Here is a 15,804-nt window from a genome sequence, read left to right as displayed (position 1 = left end):
TTAGAGGTGGTAACAACCTATGTGCAGATGGAGCCTTGTGGGCTGATTAAGAACCTCCCCTCTGTGATTTGATTGCATCCTCCCCACAGGACTCACTCCCCATCCAAAGGCCGGAAGACAGATGCCCAGAGGCTTAGGGTGACTTATTCAAAGCAGGGATTAGAACCCGAGTCTCCAGGGCTCTGGTCCCTCCACCTTACTGCTGAGATTTTTACCTATCAGCTCAGGTAGTCACCAAAACTGGACTCCTACTTCTGGGGGTTTGTCAAGCACTGGACGTAGCAGTAAGCAGAACCCTTTTCAGTGTCAAAGCTGTGAGTTAAGTTAACCTAACTTCTGAAGCCTTGTAATTCTCGCAATTAAATCCATCCCCATTTTGGTAACAATTTTTCTTTTCTTCCAAGAGAATCATCCTCCATGTTTTTCTATTCTTAGTTTATGGTCATTGGTAATTATAGATGTATACAGCCTAAACATGAATCCTTTGGGTTTGTGTAGAGAATATGGGTGAAATAAATGTTTAAAAAAGGCACATGGAAGAGAGCAGTCTGAATTCACCATTCACTTTCTCCATGACCAGCTGTGTGGCCTTGGGCAAGTCACTGGATATCTCTGCGTTTGGATTCTCAGCTCTTAAATAAAGGGATTGTTCTAAATTTGTACTTCTCACTCCCAGCTGTGTTTGTGAATCATCTGGAAGCCTTCTATCATGTATCCCACAGGTAGTTGGTTCAGAACATCTCAAGTGGAGCCTGAATATTTATCTGTATTTTTGACAAGCACCTTGGGTGATCATGATATAAAACAAAGTTTCAGAACCACTCTAGTAAATCAGTACTTCTTAACCAGTGATGTGTATCAGAATCATCCTGAAGTGTTTATCCCCCCCCCCCCCCCCACCCACCCAACACACCCCTGCTTGGCCTCACTCCTGGAAATACTCATTCTGGGCGTGGCCAAGACTAATACGTTTTATTGTGGGTGAGATTGATTTCCACCCCGGGTGCAACATCCCGAGTTTAGAAATAGCCCTACCAAACTGAGAACTGCTCAGGGGTGCTAAGGGACGACACATGACCCCCAGGAGCACATGGTCTAGATGGGGAGGTTGGGGATGAGCCAGCACCAGGTGGAGTGCCCCAGGGAGAGACATGATGAAGGAAAGGCGATTCTGGTCAGTTTTGCTCTGCTCAGTCATCCCTGGGCAATGAAATGAAAGAAGGGGTTGGAGAAAGCTTCACAGAGGTAGAGACGCTTGCCAGAGAAAGCTTTCCAGTTGTATAACCTTGGCCATGGCATTTCACTAAGTCCAGCTTCCTCATCCACAGAATGGGGATAATAACATCTGATGTGTAACAGTTAGCCCTCAATAATTATTAGCGACTATAATTATGAGAATTCGACCAGCACTTTGTGAAGACCCTTTGCCCGGGGTCTGCGTGTCCGTGACTGGGGCGGTTTCAGACACCCAAGGGGCTCTGAGTGATGAAGTCCCCTGGAGTGGTGTTCTTTCCACCCCCTCCTTAAGGCTGCTCAGGGCTGGGGAGCGATTTCACACAGAGGACAAGGCAGCCTTCAGGCAGGGAAGCCATTCCTCGTTCCTGCCTAGAATGTACATTAATTACATTCTTTAAGTAGCAGGACAGGAGTTTTCTTGTCTGCCTGGCTATGCTCTGTCTTTCTCTTCCATCTGCTAGGACTGATGAGTGCTCCACGAACAATCAGGATTCTTGTTTACAAAGTTGGCTGCACAGGCTAATAGAAGCGACCTGCCCCCTGATTAATTACTTCAGTTTTTCTCCTTTTGTTGTGCTAAATAGATGGACATCTTTTCTCCTCCCTGCTGCGAAGTGTCTGCATATTGTGGCACCCTTGTCATTTCTATCTGGGTTAATTACAGGCTTTTGGGCAATTTCACTGCTACTACATCTGTGTGCATGCATGCGTGCGTCTGTGTGTGCGGGGGTGGGAGGAGGGCGGGTGGAGAACACATATGTGTGTGAAGCAACTGAGAAAGACCTGGAGAGAATAACATTTTCAGAAAAAGCTTTTAATTTGAAGAGAATAGAATGTTGCAACTGCACGTGGTGTCGGGGCGGGGGGGGGGGTCATTTAGCCCAATCCGCTGATTTATCAATGGGAAAAGTGAGGCCCAAAGGAGGAGGTCAGAGGGCAGGGAACAGTAGGACCGAATCATAATGCAGGATCCCTAAGTGTAAGCCTGTTCTTTCTGCTGCAGGCTACTTGCTCAGTGTTAGGAAATCATAATTAGGAGGACATCATATTTAGGACCATGGATGTCACAATACTTCCCCCACAGTTACTACCTGACCAATCAGGTATCTAATAGAGGTTGTATAATATAATATATGATGTGGTGTGATAACATAAGGTAATGTAATACAACAACTATAATAGGAGTCACTATGAGAATGTTTATCAAGTATCTGGAACCAATGAACCAAGCATTTTCATTCTTGATAATATTTAATCTGTACTGCAACTGTACAGTATATCTCTATTTCATAGGTGAGGAAAATGTGGCTCAGAGAGGTTAAGCAACTCACCTAAACTCACACAGCTATTAGGTGGCAATGTCTGAATTTGAATACAGAACTGCCTGATTTCACTAGACAACAATGCTTTGACTTAAAAGTGCATGTACCAGCTGCATTTTACCAACCACTTTTCACAGATATTAATTCACTCACTAGGGGTACATCTGGGTCTAGGAGAGGCCTGAAACCTGGCACCATTTGCTAATACAATCACATAGGACATTTTTGTGGTATAGCATATGAAATATATTTATTACGACCCTCAGAACAAACCTAGGAGGTGGACACCGAAGGTACTATTACCCCAATTTTATTGAGGGGGATGCTGAGGCTTAGACACTATAGGTCACCCAGCTTTATGGCCAGCACACAATGGATGCTTTGCTGATGAATGTCGACAATGATGGCTTCTCCTCCAAAAAGCCTTCCCTGTCTTCTAGGCACAAGGGGCCACTCTCGGCTTTTATTTAAGTCCCTTGCACAGTTCTGTTTCCTGGCTTGCCAAGGAGCACTTCTTCCTCTCTCCCACATCAGTGATTCACGCTCAAGTCTTATTTATTCTGCTGCATTAAAATTATCTATGCAACCACAGCATACCGCACACTCAGTAAATACTTGCTGAACAAGTGAGTGAAAAATTGTGATTGTGGGTATTAAGAGGTCTTTTTGAAGGACTCAAAATTGAAACTTACAGCTAACCCGTCTTACAGCATGTGAACATCTACAAAGATGATACACTGCAATGTTCTTATAAAACAGTAACATGAGAGAGAGCATAAATGTCCAACAGTAGGGGGCTGATAAGTGATGAGACGTCCATTCTATGGAATACTATATAGCCATAAAAATGAGTACAAAGAAGATGGGTAACATGGGGAAATGTTCATGATATACCATCTAGGGGAAAAAAAGTAGGTTACCAAAACAGTTTGTTTAATGTGGCCTCATTTTGTTTTTGGTGAGCATACAAACACATGCATGCAAACACGTGGAAAAAAGACTAGAAGGAAAGGCAGGAAATGTTACCTGGGAATATCTCTGGGCAGGTGGAATCATGACAATTTTAACTTTTCTCTACAGACATCTTGGTATTTTCCAAAATGTTTTCACAACGATAAACATGTATTTCTTTTGAAAAATGGAGTGGGCATTAAACCTGAATTTTGCTATCAAAGGGTGTGAATTTACAATTTTTTCCAATTCTAAGCCTGACTGTGGTATTAGACTCACAGCTCCTGGGAAGTTAACTATTGGGACCTCAATCAACATTACTGCTTGTACTTAAAAAGCAAGGCCTTACTCACCCCTGGGGTTGGTCAGTGTGGCTTCGGTGGCCTTGCCACCATCCCCACAGCGAGTGTCATCAAAAGGAAGGCACTGGTCACCTGTTCCTGCGACCACCTCGGAGTTCTTGACAAGGTCCTTCACCACCACGGTGGACTTGATCTTAAAGACCCTCCGGCTGTTGGTGTCCGAGAGGAAAACAGCCCCGCTCATGGGGTCTGTGGTCAGGTAGTATTTGTGCGCTGGGCTGTGACTGGAAAATAAGGACACACCAGCTGGTGAGTACTTTCTTTCTTCCTATCAGCTAACCAGAGATGTACAACTAGACTTCATGCAAAAAGTCATATGGCGATGGTGTCCCCCTTTTGGGTGATTGTTCCCTAATTTTTCTGACCCCAGTGGTTGGCTTAGCTATCCCTCTTACCTAACGAATAATACAAAAAGCTCTTGCCAATGACTGTGATGTCCAGCCAGAGCTATGTCCATATTAGGTACTTAATACATGTTTTCTTAAAAGGATTATCAATGAGGCTTACCACAGGTGGCTTGTAAATCCAAGCCAGAAACAAGAGAGGGCCTGACTTGAAAAAAACACCTCAAGAGTTTAAAACACAAGATCTTCTCCTGCAAGTTTTTATAGCAGCCCCACTGCCTCCTCGGGCCTGACTGATAAGTCCCTGGCCAGATCTGACTCCCAGTTGGTGGCAATATAGTCTTCTGTCAATCCTCACGTTATACTTATCAGGGGCCCAGCAGTCTCCCTTCTGCAGTCAGATGTAATGAATTGCAGGATTAGTTTATAATTTGCAGCAACACCCAAGGAGAAATAAATAAACCAAGAGAGTAGTTCTGATGATAGTTCCATATCTGGAAATCAGTCATCATGACAAGGCTGTGCCAACAGAGGAAAGCAAAGGCAGACCACGGTTGTCTGGAGGGTTGCAGAGACAAGGTGCTACCCCTCGGCACATGGCAGGAAAGAGGCACAAGCTTAGGAATCAGATCGGTCTGGGTTTCACGTCTGGCTCTGTCATTTCCAGGTTCTGAAACCTGGGCAAGTTACCTGGCCTTCTGGGCCTTAAGTTTTCTTCCTCTGCAAAATGGGGTATTAACAGCCACCTTGTCGGTATACTGAGAAAATTATATAAAATCGTATGTGAAAGATATTTAGCATAGTGCATGGCACATGACAGATACTCAATAATTGTGACTGTTCTTTTAATTCCTAGTCATTATGTCTGGTTTTGCAGCTGGAGAGGAAGACAGACTAGGTATTCCTTATTAAGCCTGAATTTTCCTATCACATGGTACAGCTTTATAATTTCTTTCAGGTCTAGGCCAAATTTGGAGCTGGAATCTTAACTCCTGGAAACTAATTTTCAGTTCCTGTGCATGGCCTTGTTACTCCAGGTCTAGGCTGCATTGGAGCTGGAATCTTAACTCCTGGAAACTAATTTTCAGTTCCTGTGCATGGCCTCGTTACTCCAGGTCTAGGCCAAATTGGAGCTGGAATCCTGGAAACTAATTTTCAGTTCCTGTGCATGGCCAGCCTCAAACTGCATCTTAATACTGGTATCCCCTTCCAAGTCTCCAGAATGTCTTCCAATTCAAGGGAATCTCCCTCTGTTCAGGTTGGATGGCCCGGCACAGGCCATTTCCACTGGATGGTGGGATGTAAACCGTGCTGGGGATTCAGAGGGCAGACTGAGCAGTGTCTATAGCACCAGCAAAGTAGGCGCGCTGTCAATCCTTCAAGATGCAAGTAAGACAATCAGAAGAGTCTAGAAGGAAGCTGTTTTATGTTTCATCGGGCATGTAGGTTTTCGGTTCTTTTGAAAAACAAAATTTTATTTTACAGATTGGTGTTTTTTGAATTACATATGAAGACTGGGTCATCATAATCGTTTCAGTGTCAAGGTCCCTAAAGGTTTTAATCTGGCCCCAACTGTCTGTCATCATAACCATCCCTTGCTTTGGGTGTTATCTTGGGGACTGGCTGCTTCTTAACAGGGCCAGATTCCCAGACCTAAGATTTCCCTGTTGGTTTTCTCTCCCTGAATTAGACTAAGGTCACGTGATTTTCTCCAACGGTCCTTCCTCTCTAGCTCTAACATGGTTGTCCCATCACATCATCCTTTTCAAATAAAAGGTAGGTCTCTCCGAGTGCAGCCTGGGTCCTTTCCAGGCCATTCTTCCTTGTTGTAACCCAGACATTGTCACATCACCCCAGTGCCCTCTCTTCCAGGGCGCCCCATGTTTTATAGGCTGATTTCAGACTCCCCAGCCTAGCAACACTCTCTGCAGCTGCCTCGTATCCCCCGGTACGCCCTGCAGTCCATCAGGGACATCTGGTCCCACACACACACCTCCGCACCTCCCTATAACTGCTGTTCCCACTCTGTGCAGTGTCCTGTCCCCTTCCCTTTCCAGCCTGCTAAACTCCTGCTCATTCTTCAGGTATCAGCTCAGTGGCACCTTTTCTGGCAAAACCTTCCCTAACCCGTGTGTGTGGAGATTCATATCTGCTCATAACTGGGTTACAGGACACTTCACATAATGCCGTGGTATTTATTTATGTGGCTGTCTCCCAGATCTGACAGTCAGTCCTTGAAGGGAAGAGATGGGATTTTATTCATTTTTGTATTTCTAATGTTCAACTTGATGCTTTCTAGGGCATAGCTGTCACTTGCTTTAAATGGATGGTATCTCCATTTTGAGTTTATTTAAATACCATTTTCACTCAAATTACTTGGGTGTTTCTTTTCCTTCTCTTTTGAGGGAAATGGATAACAGGATAGATGTGCTGTTTATGTTGAAATGTCCCTTGTGACTAACGCTCTAATGCAGCACAGATTTGATCTTCCCAGATGACACTGATTCTGGCTAAATAAAATGCAGTGACCTTAGATCCCAGTCTGCAATGTGGGGCAGCCCGGATCTCTCTGCTTCCCTGATGACAGCTGCGAGGTGGGGCGGTGAGCGGGGAGGGGTGGGGGGACGGGGAATCATTTCATTTCTTTGTGCATCACTCATGATAAACCGGTGCTATCTACCTTGGCAGCAAATGTGTCCCTGCGGGAATGTGGTGGGGGCCCTGTCCACTTAGATTAGCCCCCTGAGTTTCTGGCTCATGTCTTCCTGCAGTGACCCAGAGAAGTGCCACTCATGTACAGTTTCTCAGCTCAGTGAATTCCAGAAGAAGGTGGCACCAGCAGGATTGTCCCAGGGAGTCTGTAAGAGCCGCGGCCCATCTTCTGTGCTCAAGGACATATTTGAGGTCTGGCAGTCGGGTTAGTGTAGGGGAAAGAACGCTAGCTTTGAATTTAGAAGATGTGGGTTCTCACTGGAGCAAGTCCCCTAAATCGCTCAAACTGTAGGTCCTTCGGCGGTCAAATGATTAAGTCCCTGCTCTGCGTTGCTCACAGGCTTGTCATCAGGATCAAATGAAATTATACATCTCAACAGCCCTTTCTGGTTGGAAGAGCACTTGGACAGTCTTCAGCGCCCTCCTTCCTCATGCCACCTGTACAGGGAGCAGCACCTGGGCCCCCATCGGGGGCAGGGCCACCGTTTGGTGGAACACAGCTTGGAGAGATGACTGTCACTGGTACGAAGGCATCCGCTACCACCTCTGGGTGTGTGTTCCATCCCAGACACCATCCTTGTGCTCTGCACGCACAGCCTGACGTTCCTCACAACTGCCATGTAAGGCAGGTGCTTTTTTTTTTTTCTTAGTATTTCAGAAAACTAAGACCACCAGAGGTGAAGTGCCTTGACCAGAGCTAGAGACTGCTAGGTGGCAGGATGGGTTTCTGACTCCAATCTTCTTGACCTAAAGGCTGTGTTCTTCCTATTTCCCCACACTGCCTCTCCAAGCCTAGGAAGCACCATTGCCCTTACTCACTGGGGAGCATCTGATCACGTCCATGTCCTGAGATCCAGTTCCAGCATCATTTCATCTGAAATGCCATTCCTGGATCCCCAGACCCCCAGACCCCAGACCTCCCCTGGAGAACTGGCCACTTGCTTCGTCGTGTCACCGGACCCTTAGCAAATATACTTTTCCTACCTGTAGGACCTTAAGACACTGTTCTGCTTAGTTGTCTGTCTCCTCAATGACATCTCGAACTCTTCAAGGGCAGGGACCAGCTTCGAGTCCCTGCTGCTTGGCCCTGGGCTGGTGCAGAGTAAGTGCTCCAGAAAAGCCCACAAATTTATGCACCGGTGAATGAATGGCTATCCATCTTGCTGGGAGCATACAGGGGAAATAATAATGCTATGGATCTTACAGTGATGGTTCTCAAACATGGTTACACAGCACATTCACCAGGAAAGCCTAAGAAAGAAAAACCTCATCCACAATATCTGAAGAGCCTGGGCATCTGTCCCTTTAAGATCTCTCCAGGCGACTCTGAGGCACAGCCAGATTTGGAAACTGAGGCCTTAGAGGCATGCTCTTCAAATTTTAATATGCAGATGAATTACCTGGAGATTGTATTAAAATGCAAATTCCAGTTCAGCAGTTCTGAGGTGTGGCCTGAGAGCACATGTTTCTAATAAGTTCTCAGAGGATACCAGTGTGGTCTGTCTGCTTGCTTCGAGCAGCAAGGCCTTTGAATACTCTCAAAACCATGGAAGGTGGCCTACAGCTGAAAGCCCCGGGATCAGCTCTGCAGCAGGGACCATGTCTGAGTCAGTTCTGATTCCTGGTATCTTGAGCCGGGCTGGGCACAGAGAAGGGTCACAGCTCTGTTTCCTGAGTCCACTGTGGGACCCACATTCTTTTCTACTTCCACAAACGTGAGCTTGGCACTTCTGGAAGCTACGTACACACTTGGATGCTATAAGAGTACCATTCCGGACATTCATGAACTGAAATCAAGCCTCACACTGTCCTCTTTCTGGATGGTGTGGGACTTTCCTGATAGGAGCTGGGAGTCCAGGGACTAGAGGCAATCTATTCCCTGCTTCTTAGTGAGAATTCTCCCTTTGTCTCAGAGTAACTAGCATCCTCTGACCACATTTGGTGGTGGCCCTGGTAGAACTTGATTTACTGGCTTTTAGAACCAGGGGGGAGAGCCACAAAGACAGAGGTTCAAATACTAGTTCTACCACCCACTTAGTAGGTGACCTTGGGCAAATCACTTCATTACTCTGAGCTTTAGTTTCTTCATCTAAGAAATGGGGATAATCACAACTACATTAAAGGGCTACTCTGAGGACAAAATTGTATAAAGAATATAAATTTCTGAGCATAGTGCCAGTTCCATTAAGAAATAAAAATGCCCAGGGGCGCCCGGGTGGCTCAGTTGGTTAAGCTCTGACTTCGGCTCAGGTCATGATCACACAGTGAGTTTGAGCCCCGCATCGGGCTCTGTGCTGACAGCTCGGAGCCTGGAGCCTGCTTTGGATTCTGTGTCTCCCTCTCTATTTGTTCCTCTGCCCCCTCTCTCTCTTTCAAAAATAAAGGTTGAATAAAAATTTTAAAAAAGAAATAAAAATGCCCAATAAATGGCAGCTGGTCACCTGGAGAAACCTTCAGAGTATTTATGTTACTGCATAATGGAAAAGCCAAGTATGTCAGACTTAATATTGTCCTGCCCAACCTACTTCCTGGGGGAAGTTAGGGCTTTCTGTTGGAGTTAACTTAATACGTTGATGGAGACTGATGAAGACCTGAGTTCAAATGTGCCCCTGAAAAAGGCATCAAGCATCCTCCATCACCCTGGGGAAGAGATCCAGGAGGAAATGAGGATCCTCGCTCCCTGAAAGGGTCCACAGAAGAAGATGCCCAAAGGATTAGGGGTCCCTGCGCGGTGGGCTGGTATGGAGGCTGAACAGCCAGAGGCATGCAAGGCTGCCCTGGGGAGCATGTGTGCAGGCTACCATTCCTGGGAACAGCTGAGACAGTAAATGCTCATGGACAGAGAGGATAAAATTTTAGAATTTTTAATCCACTTCTGACATTTATGAATGGGGACACCAAGGCCTAGAGAGGGGAAGGGATTTACCAATATCCAGGTGCCAGTTAAAATCAGAGCTCAGACTTAGGTGTTTTCATTCCAGATTTTCTTTAAGAAACTAGAGAAGGCAGAAACAAATTCCCTTTTTCCTTCCACTTGGTTTTACTTTAGAAATCGTTTTTGGCACCTGAGAAAACGATGAATTGAGGGAGGGCAGGAAACTGGCTTTGAAATCATGCTATGGATGTATCAAAAGATCACTAAACATCAGGCACCAAAACCACAGCTCTCACAGTTCACAGATGATGAGACTGGAAGCCAGAAAAGTGGGATGCCCAACCCAAAGCCACACAAGTGCACAACAAAGCTGGACAAGAACCCTGACCTACTAATTCTTCCCAGCTCGGTCCCCTGTAACCCCACTGCGTCCCAGGCAGTTACCGCCACTCACTGAAGGTCTCAACGTGAAATGCTAGATTTTCACCCAAGATCTTCGTATGAAATGAACTTCTATGTTTTCTCTAAAACTGAACCTGAAGGTATGTATCGATGTATATAGTTCAGTATCAGCCATACAAAGCTCACTAAAAATTCTTTCAGATTTCCGTGTCAGGAAAAAGTATTCTCCCCTCTGAGAAGTGAGCACATTTTCCCATTTCTGAGAATGCAAACCATGAGAATAGTTATGTTTCCCTGTTTGCTCTGGCTGCCAGGAAGTCCAGGGTCTAATCTGACATACAATCACACATATGTGTTTCCTCTTTTTTCCTTTTGTTACCAACTTCTATTTAATTTACTTTAAGACACGTATCTTTGATTGTAAGAGGACTGAATTCCTTTTTGGGAAAGTTGACACCATCATCATCATATAATTGTTATGATGATGATGATGATGATGATAATAGTAATAATAATAATAATAATAATAATAATAATACTAGCAATAATAATAGCAGCCATGTCTGGAGCTCCCCTCTGTGCCTGGCACAATGCTAGATACTTTACAAGTATCCTCTGTAACCCTTAAAACGGTTTCCAAGAGAGATTTTGTTGACCTCAAGTCAAAAAGTAAAGCTCAGAAAGATGAGGTGATTTTTTTTTTCAAGGTCAGACAATGGGCGGGCGGGGAGGGGGCGGGTTTCAGTTTTCTCATCTGTAAATTAGATGTGCCATGAGCACCTACTTCACAGGGTGCTTTGGGGATGAACTGCTATAGCCCATGTAAATCCATGAACCTTCTTTCTGCCTCACGCTAAATGCTCTGTCCATGTTATTATTATCTTAAAATAATATATACGATTGTTACATTAATACCATATCTAATTACATAGATACGGAGATGATCGTTATTGGATTTGGGGTCTGCCTCTTTCCGCCAGCCTAAGATTTTCTTTTATTCCCACTCAGCACCCAGCCCACGCGCCACTTCGGTATGAGCCACGTGTGGGTAACTGAAAGCTACCTTGGTAGCCGCCCCAGCTCCATTTGCCCATGGCTTTTTCAAGTCACCCAGATGTGTGTTAGGCAGGGGACTCTGAAGTGACTGTTCCCCAGGAGTCAGAAGAGTGCCCCAAAGGCAGTGGTGCTGATGGGCAGACATTTCTCTTGGTGTCTCTGATGAGGTGGCTCCCTTCTGCCTGCTGAGCCTCACTGTGAGCCTACACGACAAATCCCCTCTGTGATAAAGCTCCTATTTGATGAACCACCTATCTGGGTGGTTCATATGGCCTAAACATTCCTCCCCACTCTTCCCTTGCTGGCAAACTTTCTGGTGGGGTCACCTAGCATCCTAGCCACCAAAGCCAAGGCACCTGCAATGCCCACAGAAGTGCAAATCTGAAACCTGTCTTTGTCCAAGTTCTTCACCTGATCAAGATGTTCTCAAGACGTCCCATTGTGACTATGAAAGCCATTCAACACAGTTAGGAGGTTGTCCTCATTCACTCCAAGGATAAACGGATTGGTGTTCAAATTACTATGCCAAGGTTAAAATTGTTTCCCCTATTATTTCAGTCCGTCATGTCCACAGATTACCCAAGTAACTGCTACACTTTGCTAGAGATTAGAGGAGTTCGGGCTCTCGCCTCCCACCCCCACCATTATTAATGACTTCCTCTCATTGTAACTGATTACCTCCAATCAGTTCCAATCACACAGGATCCATTTGCTAGTGAGCCATCTGAATTTGACACGTGCAGCTTACCACACAACATGCAACAAGGCAGAGGAGAGACAGGAAATTCTCCACTGGTTGGCTTACCTATGTCTGAAATCTTTATTTCTGACAGAAGACAGGAGAGCAGGGAATAGAAGAAAGAATGAGGTGTTAGCAGCGGGGTTAGAAGCATTATTAGCAGCCTGAGAACTTGACAGCAATGGTACTGTACAATACTATAATAAATAAAGACTTAGCAGCTATGACACTGATTTATTTTATATTGGATATTACTTGTCAGTGAGCTCACTTACAAGCAGCTACATATCACAGAAGAGGCATGGCTTCACCTGCACCACTACTGCTGACTTCGGGGAAGGGGATGAGCCTGACACACGCGGCTGCTCTCACCAGAGCTAAGACAGGGGCTGCAGCAGCGGCTTCCCTCCCCCCTCCCCGCCCCGTACAGAGTCACGCTCCCCGAGACACGCATGTTCACTGCTGTGCCTCTGTTGGTGTGCACGTTGCCCTACAGAGGGTATTCAAAACTTGCGTAGCCCACCATGATCCTCCTCATGACAGAATACAGAACTGGAGACATACCATAATTAGAAGGGCAGGGGGCGGGGGGAACAGGGGGACAGGCCGGGAAGAAAATACATTAAGATTGACAACATACTGATACATGTATTTTTCTTTCCAAATTTCATTTACTCCTCCCTTCCCTACTTATTTGTCTTCCACGATCTCCCCTCAAAGGTGGGAGGCAGGGAAAATGGGGCGTCTTATTTGAAGATGTGAAAATGGAGGTCCAGAGCGGGTAGATGTCTTGCCCACAGCTGGACAGCTTCTCTGCCAAGGTGGGCTGACCCCTAGGCTGTGGCTCTTCCCATTACCCTACAGGAGGTGGAAAGACAATGTGAGCAGCTGACTGGAGCAGACAGGCTTACGGGTTCCTCGTTCCCTGACGGATGTCTGTGGCAGTGGAACTCATAAAAGAGAGAAGAAAGGCAGAGAATATTCCATTGGTGGTTCTCACAAAGCCTGATATCCCACTTCCTATGAGTCCACAGAATTCAGGCTTCTGATTCTTGTCATGGCCAAAGACCTCCTGCTTCATTTGTCTCTGTGTGTGTGGGTGACTACGAACCCTCTCCTCTTGAGGGCTGCCATGACCGTGGTCAGTTAGCAAGCCTTCCCTTCCTTCACATGGGCACTGCAGAGACATTCTCAGCAGGCAATTACTTCCAGGGGATAACTTAACAAGGCATTAAAGCCAAAGTGGCCCTCTTTGGGTCAGGTGACAATTCTTCGGCCATGCAGAGCTGTGCGATGGACTTGTGGGCTTCGGTCCGCCACTCTAGAAGCTGGACCTTGGGCAGATTCTTTAAACTCCCCGAGTCTCCTTGGTCTTGTTTGTCAAGGGCAACAGTGGTAAATATCTTGCAGGACTGTTATACTGGGCAAATAGTTGGGACTTCACAGAAGTGAGTTTCCTTTTCCCTGGCCAGTTTGGAAGAAGGCTTTCCAGCTCACAGGCCTGTTCTGTTCACACGAACTCCTGCCCAGGACATGGGCAGATCCTACTCCCTAAAGCAATTTTGAGGAACTTGGGGCAATTTCTCCTGAAAGGGAGTGTGGGGCAACCCTGTCTCTAACCACAGCTTCTCTGTAACCCTAGAACCCACCCTGTGACAGTGCTCTGGTTCTAAGAAGACCCGATTTAGGGAGTCTAGAGAAAATGCAACCCATCAGGCCCTTCCCCGAGCTCTAAGTATGGCTATGCTCCATCCCTCACGGTTGGGATGGGGAGAGAGAAAAGGTGGAGTCGGCTGGCCCTGCAGCATGCTAGGAGCACAGAGGCACTGCCAGATTTCAGCCCGTGGGCCTTTATCTCAGTACCAGACAGCTGAAGAGGACTGCTCTAACTCGGATGAGTGTTTAGTAACAGGGCCAAACCTACTAATGCTGGCTTTGTCCGTTCTGCCATCTTTGTCCTTATAAGAGGTCTCATGAGACTAATTTCAATCTGTTTGGTGCCAGGAAACAGAAAGAAGTTCAAGGGCTTCCAAAAAGTCTAATTCCTGGTTGTTAGCAGCCTTCTACGTCTTCTGGGCGTCAAAGATATCCCCCTGCCCCACGAGTGGCTGGTCTTCCTTTCAGTGCCCGGTGGAGAGCAGCACCTGCTTCCCCAGAGCCCCCAGCTTACAGTTTAGCCCTGAGCTGGGAAGTGAAAAGTCTCAGATGGACTCTGACAGGTGAGGCTCCTCTGGGTGTCGTGGGTAATGCTAGGTGGGCGCCACGGGATAGCAAAGGGACAGTATTAGGAAGTGTGAGGAGGACATCACCTTACATACCTCAACTCCAGGATGTTGGTGACATTCCCAGAGGGGAAGATCCTCCGGATGTAGTTGAAATCTCCCACGTAGAGGCTTCCGTCAGAGCCGCACGTGAGGGCCACGGGGGCCAGGAGTTTATTGCCATCGGCAAGGCCATTGCAGCTGGGGCAGGAGATGCTTCTCCGGCGCCCATTGCCCATGATGCTCCCGATGACGGGTGGCTGCTGAGACACAAACTGGTTCTCCCCATTCCCTTTGTGTAAGATGCCTGGGACAAGGACAGAAGAACAGAATCACCTATGGAGCAGGAAACGGCTGTCTTCTGCGGCTGACCACAGAGTTGCCTCGATTTTGCAAGGAATGCAAGATCTCTGCCTACCATTTCCAAGACTTACCCCCCAAGGCTGCCACACCCCCATCATGAAACCCAGAGTGTCCTGAACAGGCCATGCTGCCTTCCTGATTGAACGCTTTCAACAACTCTGTAAGATAGGTATCACTGTCCCCTCTGGATGCACAGGGGGGAACAGGCCAGTGGCTTACCTGAGGTTACACGGAGAGTAGCAGAAGTGCTCTCAAGTCCAGGCCCCTAATCATTCAGCTCCACTCCTTCTCAAATAGACTGTACACATCTCCTGTACCTAGTCCCCATCTCTACCGCAGTGTGGATTTTTTATGACACTTACATGTTTTTCTCTCTTTAGACTGAAACCATGTTATTTCCCTTTCTATATCCCCAGTGCCTATCGCAGAACCTGACACAGAGTAGATCTCAGTCAATGTTTAGAGAAATGCATGAGTGAAGTTCAGTCTCTTCTCACCAGGGTAGATTCAAGACACCTGGGTTTTTACCTGGTTTTGCTCCTAATGGGCTGATCCCAGATGTTGTATTGGCTTTCCTACTGTTTTAACAGAGCTTGGATCTCCGTTTCCTCACCAGCAAAATGAAGGGACTGACCTCAGTGACTTGTAGCCTTCATCCCATATCCACAGTGTTTATTTTGGGCCCAGATCATCCTTTATCTCCCATATTATTGCCACAGTCTCCAAACTGGACTGTGCCTCTGACCTCACTCCTTCCATACTGAAGCCTGAATGAGTTTTGGGTTTATGGTCACAAGAATCTTCTCCCAGGCTGTCACCTATTAGCTCTGTCATTTATTAAATAGGTATCTTTCATTTTTACCTAGTCCAATCAAATCATTTTCCTACTCTAATGCTTGTGCTTTTTGGTTTTAGGGAATCCTTCTCTGAGATCATAAAGATATTCTTCTGTGTTTTCTACTAGTTTTCAAGTGTTACCTTTTAAATTTAGATCTGTAATCAATCTTGCTTATTTTGTATGTAGTGTGAACTTAATTTTACTTTTCTTCACCCACTGAGCCAGTTTTTCCAATACGATTTCTAAAATAACTATCCGTCTCCACCGATATCTGATGTTGCCTGTGTCATGTGCCAGTTTCTATGTGTGTATGGAGCGTAGCAGAAACCGTAGTCATCCACAG

The 15,804-nt window shown here is 46.3% G+C and overlaps 1 protein-coding gene across 3 annotated transcripts in view; it reads right to left on the bottom strand.

The window, feature by feature from the left end:
• Nucleotides 1–15,804, bottom strand: part of TENM4 (teneurin transmembrane protein 4) — a 597,404-nt gene that overhangs the window by 42,518 nt on the left and 539,082 nt on the right. For all 3 annotated transcript variants that reach the window (XM_042957496.1, XM_042957497.1, XM_042957498.1), the window contains 3 exons: nucleotides 14,318–14,567; nucleotides 12,066–12,086; nucleotides 3,863–4,095 (listed from right to left, as the gene is read on the bottom strand). In XM_042957496.1, coding sequence (XP_042813430.1) covers nucleotides 3,863–4,095; nucleotides 12,066–12,086; nucleotides 14,318–14,567 — 504 coding nt within the window. The remainder of the gene's footprint in view (nucleotides 1–3,862; nucleotides 4,096–12,065; nucleotides 12,087–14,317; nucleotides 14,568–15,804) is intronic.

This window comes from Panthera tigris, chromosome D1 (genome assembly GCF_018350195.1).
Source record: "Panthera tigris isolate Pti1 chromosome D1, P.tigris_Pti1_mat1.1, whole genome shotgun sequence".
Taxonomy (NCBI): domain Eukaryota; kingdom Metazoa; phylum Chordata; class Mammalia; order Carnivora; family Felidae; genus Panthera; species Panthera tigris.
This window is presented reverse-complemented; position numbering and strand designations above follow the sequence as displayed.